The sequence below is a fragment of the Rhinolophus sinicus genome, linkage group LG03 (genome assembly GCF_036562045.2).
Source record: "Rhinolophus sinicus isolate RSC01 linkage group LG03, ASM3656204v1, whole genome shotgun sequence".
In the NCBI taxonomy this organism is placed as follows: domain Eukaryota; kingdom Metazoa; phylum Chordata; class Mammalia; order Chiroptera; family Rhinolophidae; genus Rhinolophus; species Rhinolophus sinicus.
Genome location: NC_133753.1, coordinates 245,431 through 262,823, shown reverse-complemented (window position 1 = coordinate 262,823; position 17,393 = coordinate 245,431). Strand labels below are relative to the sequence as shown.

The 17,393-nt window shown below is 50.1% G+C and overlaps 2 gene segments (V, D, J or C); both read right to left on the bottom strand.

The window, feature by feature from the left end:
* Nucleotides 1-11,301: 11,301 nt before the first annotated feature.
* On the bottom strand, nucleotides 11,302-11,874 carry LOC141570800 (immunoglobulin heavy variable 1-2-like). The segment is given in 2 exon segments: nucleotides 11,302-11,703; nucleotides 11,787-11,874. Coding segments are annotated over 2 exon segments (366 nt in total).
* A 4,459-nt stretch (nucleotides 11,875-16,333) lies between these two features.
* Nucleotides 16,334-16,914, bottom strand: LOC109439984 (immunoglobulin heavy variable 1-3). The segment is given in 2 exon segments: nucleotides 16,334-16,745; nucleotides 16,829-16,914. Coding segments are annotated over 2 exon segments (366 nt in total).
* Nucleotides 16,915-17,393: the final 479 nt, after the last annotated feature.

The following is a 17,393-nucleotide window of genomic DNA, read 5'->3' as shown; positions in this document are numbered from 1 at the left end:
GTCATGAAACCTGCTTCACAGATATGCTAACCCATGCGTGACAACCTTTTGTGTGTATGTGTGTGTATGACAGTAATAAACTTCTATAAACAGAGTCATTATTAAGTGTCTCTTAGGGGTCCATGGACCTGGTCCTCGATGGCCACATAACATGGAGAAAATCAAGTGAGGCACCAGCTGCTTCACCCATGGACACGCCAGGCTCTCCTCTCCTCACTGTCTTTCCACCTGAGGACACCAGGCTCTGCATCAGGTTGGGGACATGGCCTGGGAACCAGCATTCCTGAAAACTGCTGCGTGAGGAGGAACATGTATGTTTTTAGGTTTTGTCAGAAAACAATGTAGGCGTCCTAAATTCCGATTCAGACTAATTTTTTTTGGCATGTGTTAACCCTTCTTAATGTAAACGATTAAACACTTAGAATTTCTTCTTCTTACTACTATTATTACTGTTATTTTGCCTTGGGATTTAGAAGACAACCAAGAGAGGGCCCTACATACTGAGAGTCTCCTGCACAGTGTCAGTTGTATGCGATTCCTGTTCACACTACAGACCCAATTTCAGAGATGAAGCAAACAACACATAGACGTATATATTTGTGTGTGAAATATGTGAATGTCTATTCTGTTTGAAGTATTAATACACCTGCCATTGTTTAGAATAGATGCAGGGCAGGGACTCCAGGGGCTAGATGTTGTTATTTAACGTAAGGAGACTCCACGTGGTAACAGGACTACCTCCCCCTGTCCCCTACCTGCCTGTTTCACCTGCCCCCAGGCTCCTTCCTGAGCTCAAATGTCACAAGTGTCCCCCGTGTTCTGAGCAGAGCCTCGTGCATCCCGAGCTCCCCCTGGTGTCCTGAGCGCCCCCTGGTGTCCTCACCGCCCCTTGCAGACCAGCCCTTCTGTCCCCTGCAGGGAGGTTTGTGTCTGGGCTCACACTGACTTCCCCTTACTGTGTCCCTTGCACAGTGATACACAGCAGTGTCATCAGCTCTCAGGCTGGTCATTTGCAGATACAGCGTGTTCTTGGCGTTGTCTCTGGAGATGGTGAATCGGCCCTTCACGGAGTCGGCATAGTATGTATTACTTCGGTCAACAATAATAGCTGAGACCCACTCCAGCCCCTTCCCTGGAGCCTGGCGGACCCAGTGCATCCAGTAGCTACTGAAGGTAAATCCAGAGGCTGCACAGGAGAGGCACAGAGACCCCCCAGGCGGCACCAAGCCTCCCCCAGACTCCACCAGCTGCACCTCACACTGGACACCTGCAAACACAGAGACGTCCTGGTCAGGAAACTGTCACACATCCACTGTTTCTCTCACTCATATTCTCTCACATACTCAGAGTCTCCTGTTCTCCATAAATTACCTCTTAAAACAGCAACAAGGAAAACCCAGCTGAGCCCAAACTCCATGGTGTGTCGTCTGTGCTCTGTCCTGATCATGGAATGGGGACACCTGGGGATCCCGGGGCTGGGGCTCCTGTCCCACAGCTGCAGGGTCAGGGCTGGGCTGGTTTTCATCAGCAGAGGGGCCCCTATTTGCATGTCCTCCTTCCATGTAGGGAGCTCCGGGGTTGGACACCTACACAAGGGCAGGGTCTCATGCAGGCGTGAGTGTCCTGGGGCACTTTCTGGCAATTAGAACATTTGGGAAAATATGATTTATTATTTTAGAGGCTGATGTAAACACTGAGGACCCCTCGTCTTATTCCATTTTTACTTGTGCACACAAGTCATGTGATGCAGGTATCAGTTTTATGTCTATTTCACAGGCGACCAAGTTCAAACAGACCCACAGAGTTGTAACCTCTCTGCTCAGAGTGATCGCCTTTGTCTGTCCCTGTGCGCCTCCCCTTTGGACCACACAGCTCCCCAGATCCACCTCAGGACTGAAGGAGGTCTGCAGACCCCCTTCCTATAACAAGAACATGTGGCATTTGCTGCCCTGCAGTGTTTACTGAGAACATGTAGAGAGATCCAGGGTCACACATGTTTATGTCCAGGAGTCTGTACCTTGTGTGGTGTCATATCCGTGTTTCTGGCTTTGTCTCTCTTTTGAAATAAGCATTTGAATGTAACCAACATGATATGGTATAGCTGTCAGTTACAGTCCATGTTGGTGTAATAAACCACACACACTGAACAGTTACCCTGGATAAATCCTGGTGTGTGTTCACCTGCCCGACATCACCACCATCACCACCATCACCACCATCACCACCATCACCACCATCACCACCATGACCACCAGCATCACCACCATCACCAGCAGCACCACCATCACCACCATCACCACCATCAACACCATCACCACCATCACCACCAACACCATCACCACCATCACCACCATCACCACCATCACCACCATCACCACCATCAACACCATCACCACCATCACCACCAGCAAATGGTGACCAGTCCTCACCGTGGTGCTTCCTGTGTTCCTGCCATTCATCTCCCACTCTTGCCAGCCTCGCACCCTGCCCCCAGGGGCTCCTGTCATCTTCGTGTTTCCTCACAGTAGGTCTCATCTTTCATGTTCATAGAAATGGAATCACACAGCATGTACTTATAACTTTTATCTTCTCAGTGTCACAATTGGAAATGCAATGTGTGGTGTGAATGAGGCTCATAGGGGTTTAGTGCTGACTCTTCTTCCAAGAAGTGGATACACTCACTGTGTTTCTGTTCTCCTGCTGACAGGTGTTTGGAGTGGCCCCATTCCTGCCTATGACACAGAAAGCCACTACTCGTTTTTGACATGCAGAGAGCTGAGGACATGTGCTTCTCATTCTTAGAACATACACAGTGACAATAAGAAGACAGGTGGACTATGTGCAAATCAATAATTTCCTTCAACATATCTGATACGTGATGTCACAGAAAGCTACATTCTGAGGTCCTGATGTCAGGAGCCTGCAGTAAGAAAACGACCAAGAATCATCCTGGCAGTGTGAGCAGTTTCCAGGTGGCACAGACCTGCAAAGAACAAGGGATTGATGACAAATACATAAACATTTCAAAATGCCACTGTGCTAAGATCAGAGTGTGAATCTGTCAGGCTGCACAGACTGAGGGGACCTGACCCGCCTGCTGGTCTGTCTAGGACTGGGGAGGATCCACACCAGCTCCCACCCCCAGACTCTGATTGTGGAGACCATCCCTTCACAGCAGCCTGGCTGTTTTGCCCCGGTCTGGGAAGTGATCCACACCTCAGGGCTTGTGGAAAATGAGAGAGTCTCCAGCCTGCACGGACTGGAGCTCTCACCTGGAAAGAGCAAGAATGAGAAAGAATGTCCAGCCAGATGGTGACAGAATTTCTCTTCCCTCAGAGACTCTGTGACAAGGGCACCGTGTTCTCACCGTGGTCTTGATCGGAATGTCCCCAGTGACCACTGATGCTGAGTGCCTTCTCCTAGCCCCTTTCCCACCTCTGTGTCCTCTGAGCTGAAAGGTCTGTACAAACCTGCGCTTGCTATATAAACAGTTGTTTCTTTTTGTTCTGTTGAGTTTTGAGGGTTCTTATTATGTTCTGGACACAGCCATTGGGTGGGTACATGATGTGCTATTATTTTGTCCTTGTCTGTGGCGTGTCTTTCATTCTCTGGATAGTCATATAGGCACAAAAAAGTTTTTAAATGTGATGTGGTCTAACATATTTTTTTTCTTGATAGCATCATGCTCTTTCAAACACAATATAGTTTCATAATTATTAGCTGCCTGTAAATAATTTCATAATTTGCAATTTATCTAAAAATTTTTTTCTGATGTCTTAAAGTGTTGACATAGTCACTCTTTCATATATGTTACCACTATTTCTTTAGTGATTTATAGACTCTGGTGATTCTTTTTCATGGTATGCTCTTGATAAAATGCTGACAATTCAGATTACATGCTGAAACTTGAACTTGAGATGTCATGAGAGATGCATTGCTGTATCTTTGCTGCCAGATTGCTCGTCAGATGTAATACATGTGCTTCTGGAGTCAAACTTAGGCAGTTTCGTTTCCAGGTTTAAACGTATCATTATCGTTGCCTGTCATGGCTCCCTGGGCACAAAATCACATCCTAGAGCAAGGTTTATGCGTCACACCTCCCATGTGAAACCGCTGACCATCATCTGTGCACGGCCACTGTCAGACACCCCATGAAGAGAGCACATCTGTGTTGTCATTTCATACAGTATTTATTCGTGCAGTTTGGACCACTTTTTCTTCTTCATGGCAAGGAAGCTGGGATATGGAACTCGGGAATTTGTCCGGCTTTCTTATCAGCTAATGCTACTTCAACATGAAACCCACATTTTAATCAAAATTGACTTTGTTTATATTCTGTCACGTACAGGGACAGCAGCCCATGAAACAGCAGCATCCTGTGGGTGACCTTGCGTCCACGTACCTGACCTTGTCAGGTTGCTGATGAAACAGAATTCAGCCTCTCACCTGCATGCAGCACTCACAGGGCCATGGGTCTTCTAAGGAGAGAAGAGATGGGAAAACGGGGCTCTGAGGCTGTGGGTGGGCAGGAACCCCAGAGCCTGGCAGGAAATGCCATGTGCCCACACGTTCCTGTGCTGCAGACACGGGGGCCCAGCTGATGCCCAGTCTGGGTTCTTGTACAGGAGCCCCCTGGGCTGTGTCTCTGTGCCAACCGTGCACAGAAATACGTGGCTGTGTCTGCAGGGTCCACGCTGGTCATTGTTAGGACCACCTGGTTTCTGGAAGTGTCCTTGGAGATCGAGAGCCGGCTCTTCAGAGATGGGCTGTAATACTTATTATCATTCCACCAAATGTGTGCGAGCCACTCCAGGGCCTTCCCGGGGGGCTGACGGACCCAGCCGACACCCATACCACTAGTGCTCAGCGAGAACCCCGAGAAGGAGCAGGTCAGCGTAAGGGTCTGGGAGGGTCTCACCAGCCCAGGACCCGACTCCTGCAGGGTGACCTGGGACAGAACCCCTGTGGAGAAAGCATGAGAAAGGTGAAGCTACTTCTGGACGACAACTGGAGTCCCTCCATCCCTGAGTGGCCCTGACCAGAGCACTCACAGGAAGGGACGGTCAGCAGCAGGAGAGTGGAGCAGAGCGTGTCCATGGTGGGGCACAGTCACTGCCCCAGGCCAGGGCTTGGCTTTTCAATCCACGGAGGGGGATGGGGAGATTTGCATGCTGTCACATGGTGCTGACCCCTATGGGGGATGCAGGTCTGTGCAGTAGGGGAGCGAGTCTGTGCTGCAGGAGAAGCGAGCCCTGGGGGTGTTCTCCATGTGTGCTCTACATGGGGACCCAACTCGGGACTGGGTGTCAGGAGACAAGTCCTCAGAAGTGCCCAGTGTGGGGATGGAGTCTGGGCTGTGACACCCCTCTTCCCACAGACAGTGTCCTCTGTGTGGATGTCCCTCCAGGGACCCTCGCCCTGGGGGTCCTGTCCTAGAGCAGGGGGAGTGGAGAACTGGCCGGACGGTGCTCCTCCTGCCTCCAGGGCTGAGGTGTGAGCCTGGGCAGAGCAGGAGGCTGAGCCCGCTGTCGTGTCCGAGCTTCCCTGTGGTTAGGAGACGGAGGGTCAGTGGACACATCACTCACACTTCCTGTGTGAACAAGTGCAGCTCATGGGCGTATTCCCACTGCATGTGCACCCCACAGGCTGGTCCCTACATGGACCTCGTCAGGGGGCACAGTCACCTCTGTGGGCTCAGTGACCTCATGTCAGCCTCCCCTCTTCTCACCCGTGACCCAGGACATTCTAGGGCATCCAGTGCTCTGTGTGCCCCTCCACGCTGGCCGTTCTGAGCTCCATGATTTTCCATAACTGTGGTCACTCCCTGTCCTGTAGTGTTGCTGTGAACCCACAGTTCCATTGTGATTTAACACGTGTGGTTTGTGTGGGGTCTATTGCTTCAGGTTTCGGGGCCAAGAGCATGAAACATGCCTGAGTGACAAGCTGTTAGAACACTGCACAGGCACAGTGCTCTCAGCGTCAGGAAGAGCCTGGAGGAAGCCTGCAAAGGGCTGAAAGTGTCAGTCAAGGTCACACCTGATAAGCCCTGGACTTACGTCACTGCCTCTCACAGAATGACCCGGCGACAGCTAAGCTCCCTATATCCTTAGGTCAAGCCATGTTTCAGAATCCTGGGAAGAGTATATGGGCCTACATTTGGTCACACATTCAATTTATGACAAAGAAGGAGTTCCTTGGATAAATTGCTTTCATTAAAGCGATTTAATGAGTTTCTCAAATAAAACTATTTGATATCAAAAGTTGGAATGATGGTAGATACAGATGAAAATATTTTACCCTGCAATTTGGCCCCTCCCACACATGCATGCACGCACACACACGTTAATGGACTCACACACACATACAGACACACCCTCACACACACATGAATGGACTCACACACATAGGGACAGACACGTGCACAAACTGTTCTCTCAGATCTGCATTAAATTACTGCTGTGTCCAGTGAATGCAGCAAACTCACATATAATGCAAAACAAATCCACACACACATTAAACTCTTCTGCAAAGGGAAAACTCCATTTAATTAATGGGGTAAAATGTATTCCACATATAAGACCATGTCCTGTGTCACAATGCTAGTTGTACGTCTTCCTTTCCAATTTGGAGCCTTCACTTAATTTTTTGGTGAAATTTCCTTGGGTCTGACCTTCACCCCTGTGATGGATGGGAGTGTGAGTGTGGCATGTTTGTCTTCCTCCTCGTCTTCTAGGGAAAGCTTTTGTTCTTTCCCTGTGGAGAATGAAGTTGTGTATACACTTCATATAGGGCCTTTATTATATGTAACACTTTCCTTCTATTCACAGTGTGTTGCATGATTTTTACAAATCAGAAACCATGTTGAATTTTGTCATATTATTTTCCTGCATTGACTGATCACCTGATGAAAAAAGAGCAGTGTCAGCAAGAAATGGTGCTGGGTCAGTGGAAATCCTCCTGCAAAACAATATAACTGAACCCTGTCATGTACAATATACAAAAATCAACTGAAAATGGTTTAAACACCCAAATATAAGATGTAAAAGTATAAAACCCCTAGAGAAAACATAAAGGAAAGCTTCATGACAATGGATTTGGTAATAGTTTATTCAATATGATAGCAAAATACAATCTCTAAGCACAAAAGTAGACAAATCAGGATAGATGAAACTCAAAATCGTATGTGCATTAGAAAGACACAATGGACATCATGAAAAGGAACTTACTGAATGGTAGAAAATAATTACAAATTATGTATCTGACAGTGTGATAATGTCTAGATTGTAAAAGAACCTCTGAAACTGTACCCCAGAGAACAAAACAGCACAATCAGAAAAAGTAAAAACTCTGTATTAACAACAACAAAAAAGACTCCTTGCACTAACCTTGTTTTAGATGTTTTTATAAAGAGGAAGGAAGCCCCAGGCCCTCAGAGGAAACCCCTCCTCTGTTCCCTCCCCACCTGCTCCTCAGGCTGCAGCCCCTGCTGGTGGGTCCTGAGCGCCCCCTGTAGCCCAGCCTGTGTCCTGCAGGGGAGGGTCCTGTCAGGGCTCACAGGGCATGACCTCTAGCGTCTCTAGTCCAGTGTTACATGTCTGTGCCCTGACTTCACAATGCTGCCTTAGGGACACCATAAACCAACTGACTACAGGTGGTCCCCTTGCAAGGGCTTTATGAAACCACCAGGGAGCCCCTTCCCTGGGGCTGCCAGATGCACTGACACAGTCGTGAGTCCACAAGCTCAGGGGGCTTTAGGGGCCTCTAATCTCTCATAGGTTCCTCTGTTTGAAGGTCACATCTGATTATATCTGCGATGCAGACTCATGGCGCTGAAAGCCCACTCCACATCTGGGCTTCAGAAGGATACACACACACACACACACACACACACACACACACACACGGAATTTCGTGCTAAGTTAATCCAAGTTTCCCTTTCATCTCTGTACCTACCACAAGGGCAGTGACCCCACACTGACACTCGGCCTGGGTGTGTGACCTGCTGTGACAAACAGAACAAAAGCAAACATGACTGATACTGAGGGGACATGGATTGATCCCATTGAAATAGTGTTCAGGGAACCAGGGTCTGCTGGCACCTGTCAACCTTCCATTCCTGGATCAAGTGAACCTGATAGGAGCTTAATGAACAATCGGATGCCGTGAAGGGCTAAGTGCACAGCTACCTACTGTGCGTGAGGCCTGTCGCCAGCAGGTAAGAGGTGTCACCTCCCCTGACCAGCAGGGCTTGCTGTCCCTTTGTACCAGGGGACCAGGTGTCCGTCAGGTCTTTAGAAGAAAACACACAATCACCTCCCTGGGGAGAACCTACGAGGGGCTGCTGACCACCTGCACTGCCATCCAAGGAACAGGGAAGGCCTCCTGCATCCATGCAGCCCACTCTAAATAGACCCAGGTCATCACCCCAAGACCACTGGAGGCTGTCCCTGCAGGTGACCTGAATCCTGGCACTGCCAGGGCCACTGGCCAGGCCCTAGGGGAGATGGCTGCACTATGTGACAGCTTTCCCAAGGTCACAGGTCGGGAGACTTGGCTTTAACTTCTTCCTTAAAATAACCATCATGGACACTCTGTGAAAATGCAGGAAACCATTCTCTTATGAGTTAACATTCCCACACTCATTAGTCATTGGCTGTAAGGCTGCCTGGGGAGTGCGTGTCTCTTTCTATCCACCTTCCCTCTGTGTGTTTCCACTATGACTCCTTTTCAACCTGTGTCCTGCTTTATTCACTGTCTTTTTCAATAGGTTGTGCAGATACCAAATGCCCTCTTATGCCAGTTTACCAAACCCTGGTGACATTAATTAACCAATGCGATTGCTGGTTATGTCGACATCTCAATAGTGCAGAAGCACCAGGCTTTGTTCCTGCCAATGTGAATACCTGGTGGACTGGGGACATGCTGGTGACAGACAGGGTGTGGTGTCCATGACAACACAGACATCACTGGGCCTTTTCTGCTGTGAGTCACTCAGGCCCAGGGAATTCTACACAAGCTCAGGGACTGTACTTACCCAGAGGGGGACACAGGAGAAAAACGTTCCCTGAGCACTGGAAGCAGATATGACACTGGACATTCCTGGTGACATATCAGGACAGCATTGCAATCAAACTCTGTGGTCTGAGTCCACAGGTGGGACGTTCAAACCTCCCAAGGATACTAAGTGACTGTAGCACAACCTTCTGGGCCCAGGTGCCTGCCAGCTCACCAGGTGTTTGGTGGCTCACCCCGTCCCCCATGTGACTCGGTTATGGCAGCTGCTCCCAATCAGGTAGCTGCCCGATACCATAGACTGAGTGTGTGTCTGTGTGTGTGTGTGTGTGTGTGTGTGTGTGTCTGTGTCTGTGTGTCTGTGTGTCTGTGTGTGTGTGCACCAAACCTGTGCACTGGCTCGGCCAGGTGGCAGGACCCAGCTTTACAGCTGCCACAGGCTGACGACAGGCCCTCTATAGCAGCTATTTCACACCCATTCTGCTCTCACAACTGACACAGCACGTGAAGGCTGGAGACACTGACATGACTCATGAAATACTTCAGATCCTGAGAACTACAGATTCCACCTTGACCCTGCCTGTGAGCCAAGGTCCTTTATTTTGTGTGTATGATTAAAGTACTAAAGGGATCCCACCAAAACTGTCAGGACAATGTGGACTTGGGTATGTGGCTCCTTCTGTCCCTTCACACGCCACCCTGAAAGCAGCCACATTACACATTTAGGCCCCTGTGTTCATATGTTGTGCCCCACACACCTGCCAGGTGAGAATGGCAGGACGTCCACCTACGTATCAAAAGTCCAAACTCTTTTCAGCGCTGAGGGTCTGATTCCCACTCTTTGGAGACTGAATTGGAAGAAGTGACCTTAAGTCTCTCCAGGGCAATGGAACGAGAGCTCCCCACCACTGTGCAAACTGCAGGACGTGAACCCCTGAGTCTCCGTGGTGCCTCAGGTACACTGACCACCCAGGAGGAGGAGCCTGTGTGGTCACTGATGAAAATGCTGCTTTTCTGTAAAGTGAACGGGACACAGGGAAACTCACTCAATCTGTTAATAGGATCGTTCACACTTTCCATCAGATCAGTGACACAGAGGTACCATTGGACTGGCCTGTTCCCTGAGACGAGGACTGGTCAGATGGGTTTGCGGAAAGAGCTGCAAAGTGTCCTTTCTTGTTTGTCCATCCTGTTCTGTCTCCTTCTCTCCTTTGCAGATGTCTTAGCACTCAGCTTCCCACCCGTTCTCTCTCTCCACAGCCAGCAGTCCAGCTCTCACTACATGAGACTTTCAGAGATGTTCAGAGGAGGAAACTATTAGGGCCCAGGGCAGGCTCCCCAGGATACCCCACAATGGGGTGTAACTATTTAGAATGAGTTACTGAAAAGCAGGCAGAGTAAGAAGAGCATGGAGACCCTCGAAGTGTCCTCAAGTGAAGGAAATTAATCTCCCCTGTGTAAGGGGCTGTCCCTGCTCCAAGGGTGGGCTGCTAAGGTACCAAGATCTTTATCCCAAGAAATAGAAGAAATTTTGAAAATGTGATACATTAAAAATCTTCAGATGGAGAGACCGACTGGACTTCTTGTATGGACACTGATGTCCACACACTGTCCTTGGAACAGCAAAGTAGAGGGAGATTCTGTTCCAGGGACAAAAGCCACACTCAGCTGGATGGACGTGTAGGGACCTGCCATGAGCCCCAAATACAAGGGATGCAGCTCTGATGGTGGAACGAGCCCTGCAGCCTCTGGGAGACACACAGCCCTGGGGACACTGTGATTTAGACCAAGTTCAGCTCTTTTCCTGAACAGTAAGAGGGTAAGTCTGCCTTTCAAACCCGTGTGTGATGTTTTGGGACAGTTTCCAGAGACACCAACGAGCAGGTCCTACACGTCCGCACACGACTGTGGATGCCTGTGTTCTCATGACTCTTAGGGGCGGGGACATATGTCAGGGCTTCTGTGTTCTCTGTCCTCCATTCTGCTTCCTGCTGTGACCCTTAGACTGTAATGCAGTTTATCTTCTCTGACCACAGAGAGGGAGCCGCCTACAACTACTCAAAGGAGAAGGTTCTGGCATGTTTTGAGGACCCAGTTCAGGGACGTCATGTTCAAAACCACATTCATGGTCACATTTACACCATACAAATAAGAAAACACTACAGAAAGTTTAGTTATTTTTTCTCCTCCTGAAATTGGTTTGCCAACACAGAGTGAAAATATTTCATAGATGATTAATCAAAGCAGTTCCTTCATCTCTGTATCGTTAATCCTAAGTCAAAGACAGGCTGTGCCCAGCTGCCTCTGTCATCTCCTCAGCCCCGCACAGCTGCCCTCTCCCTCAGGGTTTCTGACACTCTCGGGATGTGGGTCATCTCACTGTGTCCCTCGCACAGTAATACACGGCCGTGTCCTCAGGTCTCAGACTGCTCAGCTCCATGTAGGCTGTGCTGGTGGATGTGTCCCTGGTCAAGGTGACTCTGCCCTGGAACTTCTGTGCGTAGCTTGTGCCACCACTGTTAGTGTTGATATATCCCATCCACTCAAGCCCTTGTCCCGGGGCCTGTCGCACCCAGCTCACATAGTAGTCAGTGAAGGTGTATCCGGAAGCCTTGCAGGACACCTTCACGGAGGCCCCAGGCTTCCTCACCTCAGCCCCAGGCTGCACCAGCTGGACCTCGGAGTGGACACCTGTGGGGAGGAGACAGGAGTGGGTGGATCCCCCGTGACTGGCCCAGGTCCCCTCATCAGCCAGGGACTGGGGAGTCCCTTACCTGTAGCCACTGCCACCAGGAAGAGGACTGTCCATCTCCAGTCCATGGTGAGGGCTGTGCTGTCAGGACGTCTGTAGGGGAGCGTGTGGCTGTGGGGCGATGCTCTCAGGGCACAGACATGTCCTATTTAACCCCGCCCACCTCTGCTCATTTGCATATTCATGAGCAGAGGGTTTCATAGCTGAAGACATGACTCACCTGCGAGAAGCTCAATGACACAGGACCATGTTCAGTGGGCGTCTGAGGGTCCAAGTCCTAATCCTTAGTGAAGGATATGTGTCCCCTGCAGGTCCCTGAATCTGTGCAGACAGAGCTCCTCACACTGAGGAACAAGCCCTCCCAGTACATGCTCTTCACTGAGAATCCACCTTTGAACCACACGGAGACCACCTGAGCCTGTTCTGGGCTTTAACCTAAGTGTCTCAAATCGGGGGTCAGGGTGTGTCCCCAAATTTTGAAAATTTCAAATTGGTAAAACCATCCTCATCATTCAGATTGTTGCTGTAAGACATCTTGAAGTCATGGAAACCCCATTTTAAACTTGATTTTATTGCTCATTGTGTTCGGTAAATTCTCCCAATAGGATATTTACAGACACTTCAGCGGTCCTTGCACAAACCTTGTTTTAGATGTTTTTATAAAGAGGAAGGAAGCCCCAGGCCCTCAGAGGAAACCCCTTCCCCTCTCCCTCCCCACCTGCTCCTGGGGCTGCAGCCCCTGCTGGTGGGACCTGAGCGCCCCCTGCAGCCCAGCCTGTGCCCTGCAGGGGAGGGTCCTGTCAGAGCTCACAGGGCATGACCTCTAGAGTCTCTAGTCCAGTGTTAAATGTCTGTGCCCTGACCTCACAATGTTCCCTCAGGGACACCATAAGCTTTGACCTCATTTCTAGACATAGTGAATTGGCCTCACTAAACCCCAATGACTCTGAAGGTTGTGTCCATGCAAGGGCTTTATGAAACCACCAGGGAGCCCTTTCCCAGGGGCTGCCAGATGCACTAACACAGTCTTGAGTTCCGAAGCTCAGGGGCCTTGGGGGCCTTTTATCTCCCTTGGGTTCCATTGGTTGAAGGTCACGTCTGACTATATCTGCAGGTGCAGACTCACGGAGCTGATAGCCCATCCACATCTGGTCGTCAGTGGGATACACTCACACACACCCTCACAGAATCACACACACACACTCACACTCACATACAGAGGCTGAATTTTGTGTTAAGGAACTCCAAATTTCCCTTTCCTCTTTGTAGCTAGCACATGTGCTGTGTTCCCACACTGACACTCGGCCTGGGTGTGTGACCTGCCTTGACAAACAGAACAAAAGCAAACATGGCTGATACTGAGGGGACATGGATTGATCCCATTGAAATAGTGTTCAGGGAACCAGGGTCTGCTGGCACCTGTCACCCTTCCATTCCTGGATTAAGTGAACCTGATAGGAGCTTAATGAACGATCGGATGCAGTGAAGGGCTAAGTGCACAGCTACCTACTGTGCGTGAGGCGTGTCGCCAGCAGGTAAGAGGCGTAACCTCCCCTGACCAGCAGGGCTTGCTGTCCATTTGAACCCAGGACCAGCTGTCCATCAAGACTTTAGAAGAAAACACACGATCACCTCCCTGGGGAGGACCTACGAGGGGCTGCTGACCACCTGCACTGCCGTCCAAGGAACAGGGAAGGCCTCCTGCATCCATGCAGCCCACTCTAAATAGACCCAGGTCATCACCCCAAGACCACTGGAGCCTGTCCCTGCAGGTGACCTGAAACCTGGCACTGCCAGGGCCACTGGGCAGGCCACAGAGCAGATGGCTCCAGGTTGTGACAGCTTTCCCAAGGTGACAGGTCGGGAGACTTGCCTTTCACTTCTTCCTTAAAATAACCATCATGTACACTCTGTGAAAATGTAGGAAGCAGTTCTCTTATGAGTTAACATTCCCACACTTATTAGTCATTGGCTGGAAGGCTGCCTGGGGAGTGCGTGTCTCTTTCTATCCACCTTCATCTCTGCGTTTCCACTATGACTCCTTTTCAACCCTGTCTTGGTCTTATTAACCGTCTCTTTTCAACAGGTTGTGCAGACACCAAACGCCCTCTTATGCCAGTTTACCAAACCCTGGTGACATTAACTAACCAATCTGATTGCTGGTTATGTCGGCACCTGCAAAAGCACCAGGCTTTGTTCCTGCCGATGTGAACACCTGAGGGACCGGGGACATGCTGGTGACAGACAGGGTGTGGTGTCCATGACAACACAGACATCACTCGGCCACTTCTGCTGTGAGTCACTCGGGCACAGGGAATTGTACACAAGCTCAAGGACTGTAGTTACTCAGACAAACCCATAAGAAAAACATTCCCTGAGCAATGGAAGCAGATATGACACTGGACTTTCCTGGTGACATATCAGGACAGCATTACAATCAAACTCAGTGGTCTGAGTCCACAATAGGCATGTCCAAACCTCCCGAGGGGACTAAGTGACTGTAGCGCCACCTTCTGGGCCCAGGTGCCTGCCAGCTCACCAGGTGTTTGGTGGCTCATCTGCTCCCCTAAATGACTCGTTATTCCAGCTGCTCCAGAGTCAGCTGCCTGTTACCATGTACTGTGTGTGTGTGTGTGTGTGTGTGTGCACCAAACATGTGCACTGGCTCAGCCAGGCGGCAGGACCCAGCTTACAGCTGCCACAGGCCGACGACAGGCCCTCTACAGCAGCTATTTCACTCCCGTTCTGCTCTCACACACTGACACAGCACATGGAGGCTGGAGACCCTGACATGACTCTTGTAAGACTTCAGATCCTGAGAACTACAGATTCTACTGTGACCCTGTCTTTGGTCCAAGGTCCTTATTTTTTGTGTGTGATTAAAGTATTAAAAGGATCCCAGCAAAACAGTCAGGAAAATGTGGACTTGGGTATCTGGTTCCTTCTGTCCCTCCACACGCCACCCTGAAAGCAGCCACATTACACATTTAGGCCCCTGTGTTCATATGTTGTGCCCCACACACCTGCCAGGTGGGAATGGCAGGACGTCCACCCGTGTATCCCATGTCCTAATTCTTTTCAGTGCTGAGGGTCTGATTCCCACAGTTTGGAGACTATGAATTGGAAGAAGTGACCTTAATTCTCTCCAAGGCAATGAAACAAGAGCTCCCCACCACTGTGCAAACTGCAGGACGTGAACCCCTGAGTCTCCGTGGTGCCTCAGGTACACTGACCACCCAGGAGGAGGAGCCTGTGTGGTCACTGATGAAAATGCTGCTTTTCCGTAAAGTGAACGGGACACACGGAATCTCACTCAATCTGTTAAAAGGACCGTTCACACTTTCCATCAGATCAGTGACACAGAGGTGTCATTGGACTGGCCTGTCCCCAGGGACGGGGACTGGTCTGGTGGGTTTGTGGAAAGTGCTGCAAAGTGTCCTTTCTTGTTTGTCCATCCTCGTTCTGTCTCTTTGTCTCCTTTGCAGATGTATTTGCACTCAGCTTCCCACCCGTTCTCTCTCTCCACAGCCAGAAGTTCAGTTTTCACTATATAAGACTTCCAGGGACGTTCAGAGGAGAAAATTGTTGGGGCCAAGGGCAGGTCCCGAGGATACCCCACAATGGGGTGTAACTACTTAGAATGAGTTACTGAAAAGCAGGCAGAGTAAGAACAGCACCTGAACCCTCAGTATGTCCTCAAATGAAGGAAATAAATCTCCCCTGTAAACTGGGCCCTCCTTGCTCTAGGGGTGAGTGCTCCTAAGGGATCAAGGCCTAGAGCCCCAAAAATAGTGACTATCACCTTATATGATAAAGGGATTTTGAATATGTGATACATTACGAATCTTCAGATGCAGAAACTGAGTGGACCTCTTGTATGAACACTGATGCCCACACACCATCCTTGGAACAGCAAGGTTGGGGGAGATTCTGCTCCAGGGACAAAAGCCACACAGGGATGGATGAGACGTGTAGGGACCTGCCATGAGCCCCAAATACAAGGGATGCAGCTCTGATGGTGGAACGAGCCCTGCAGCCTCTGGGAGACGCACAGCCCTGGGGACACTGTGATTTAGACCAAGTTCGGCTCTTTTCCTGAACAGTGAGAGGGTAAGTATGCCTTTCAAACCCGTGTTGTGATGTTTTGGGACAGTTTCCAGAGACACCAACGTGCAGGTCGTATATGTCCACACACGACTGTGGATACCTGTGTTCTCATGACTATTAGGGGTGGGGAGATACGTCAGGGCTTCTGTGTTCTCTGTCCTCCATTCTGCTTCCTGCTGTGACCCTTAGACTGTAATGCAGTTTATCTTCTCTGACCACAGAGAGGGAGCCGCCTGCGAATGCCCAAAGGAGAAGATTCTGGCATCTTTTGAGGACTCAGTCCATGGATGTCATGTTTCAAGTCACCATGATGGTCACATTTACACCATGAAAATTAGAAAACACTACAGAAAGTTTAATACGTTTTCTCCTCTTGGGAGTTGGTTTCCCACACAGAACTGAAAATATTCCAAAAATAATTAATGAAAGCACTTCCTTCATCTCTATGTCCATAACCCTAAGTCAAAGACAGGCTGTGCCCAGCTGCCTCTGTCGTCTCCTCAGCCCCGCACAGCTGCCCTCTGCTCAGGGTTTCTGACACTCTCAGGATGAGGTTACCTCACTGTGTGTCTCGCACAGTAATACACGGCTGTGTCCTCAGGTCTCAGACTGCTCAGCTCCATGTAGGCTGTGCTGGTGGATGTGTCCCTGGTCATGGTGACTCTGCCCTGGAACTTCTGTGCGTAGTTTGTGCTACCACTGCCTCCATAGATCCATCCCATCCACTCAAGCCCTTGTCCCAGGGCCTGTCGCACCCAGTGCATATAGTAGTCAGTGAAGGTGTATCCGGAAGCCTTGCAGGACACCTTCACTGAGGCCCCAGGCTTCCTCACCTCAGCCCCAGGCTGCACCAGCTGGACCTCGGAGTGGACACCTGTGCAGAGGAGACAGGAGTCGGTGGATCCCCTGTGACTGGCCCAGGTCCCCTCCTCAGCCAGGGACTGGGGAGCCCCTTACCTGTAGCCACTGCCACCAGGAAGAGGACTGTCCATCTCCAGTCCATGGTGAGGGCTGTGCTGTCAGGACGTCTGTAGGGGAGCGTGTGGCTGTGGGGCGATGCTCTCAGGGCACAGACATGTCCGTATTTAACCCCGCCCACCTCGGCTCATTTGCATATTCATGAGCAGAGGGTTTCATAGCTGAAGACATGACCCACCTGCGAGAAGCTCAATGACACAGGGACCATGCTCAGTGGGCGTCTGACAGTCCAAGTCCTAATCCCTGTTGGGGGATTGTGTCCCCTGCCAGGTCCCTGAATCTGTGCGGACAGAGATCCTGCCACTGAGGTCAAGTCCCGCTCAGAAACCTTTTGAATGAAATGGCTGCCATCTTACCCTGTTCTGGGCTTTGATCTGAATGTCTCCATCTGGGGTCAGTGTGTGTCACCAACTTTGAAAAAGTCAAGTTAGCAAAGCCATCTTTGTCCTTCAGATTGTTGCTCTAAGACGTCTTGAAGTCACGGAGACCCCATTTGAAATTTGATTTTATTGCCCATTGTGTTTGGGAAATTCTCCCATTATAG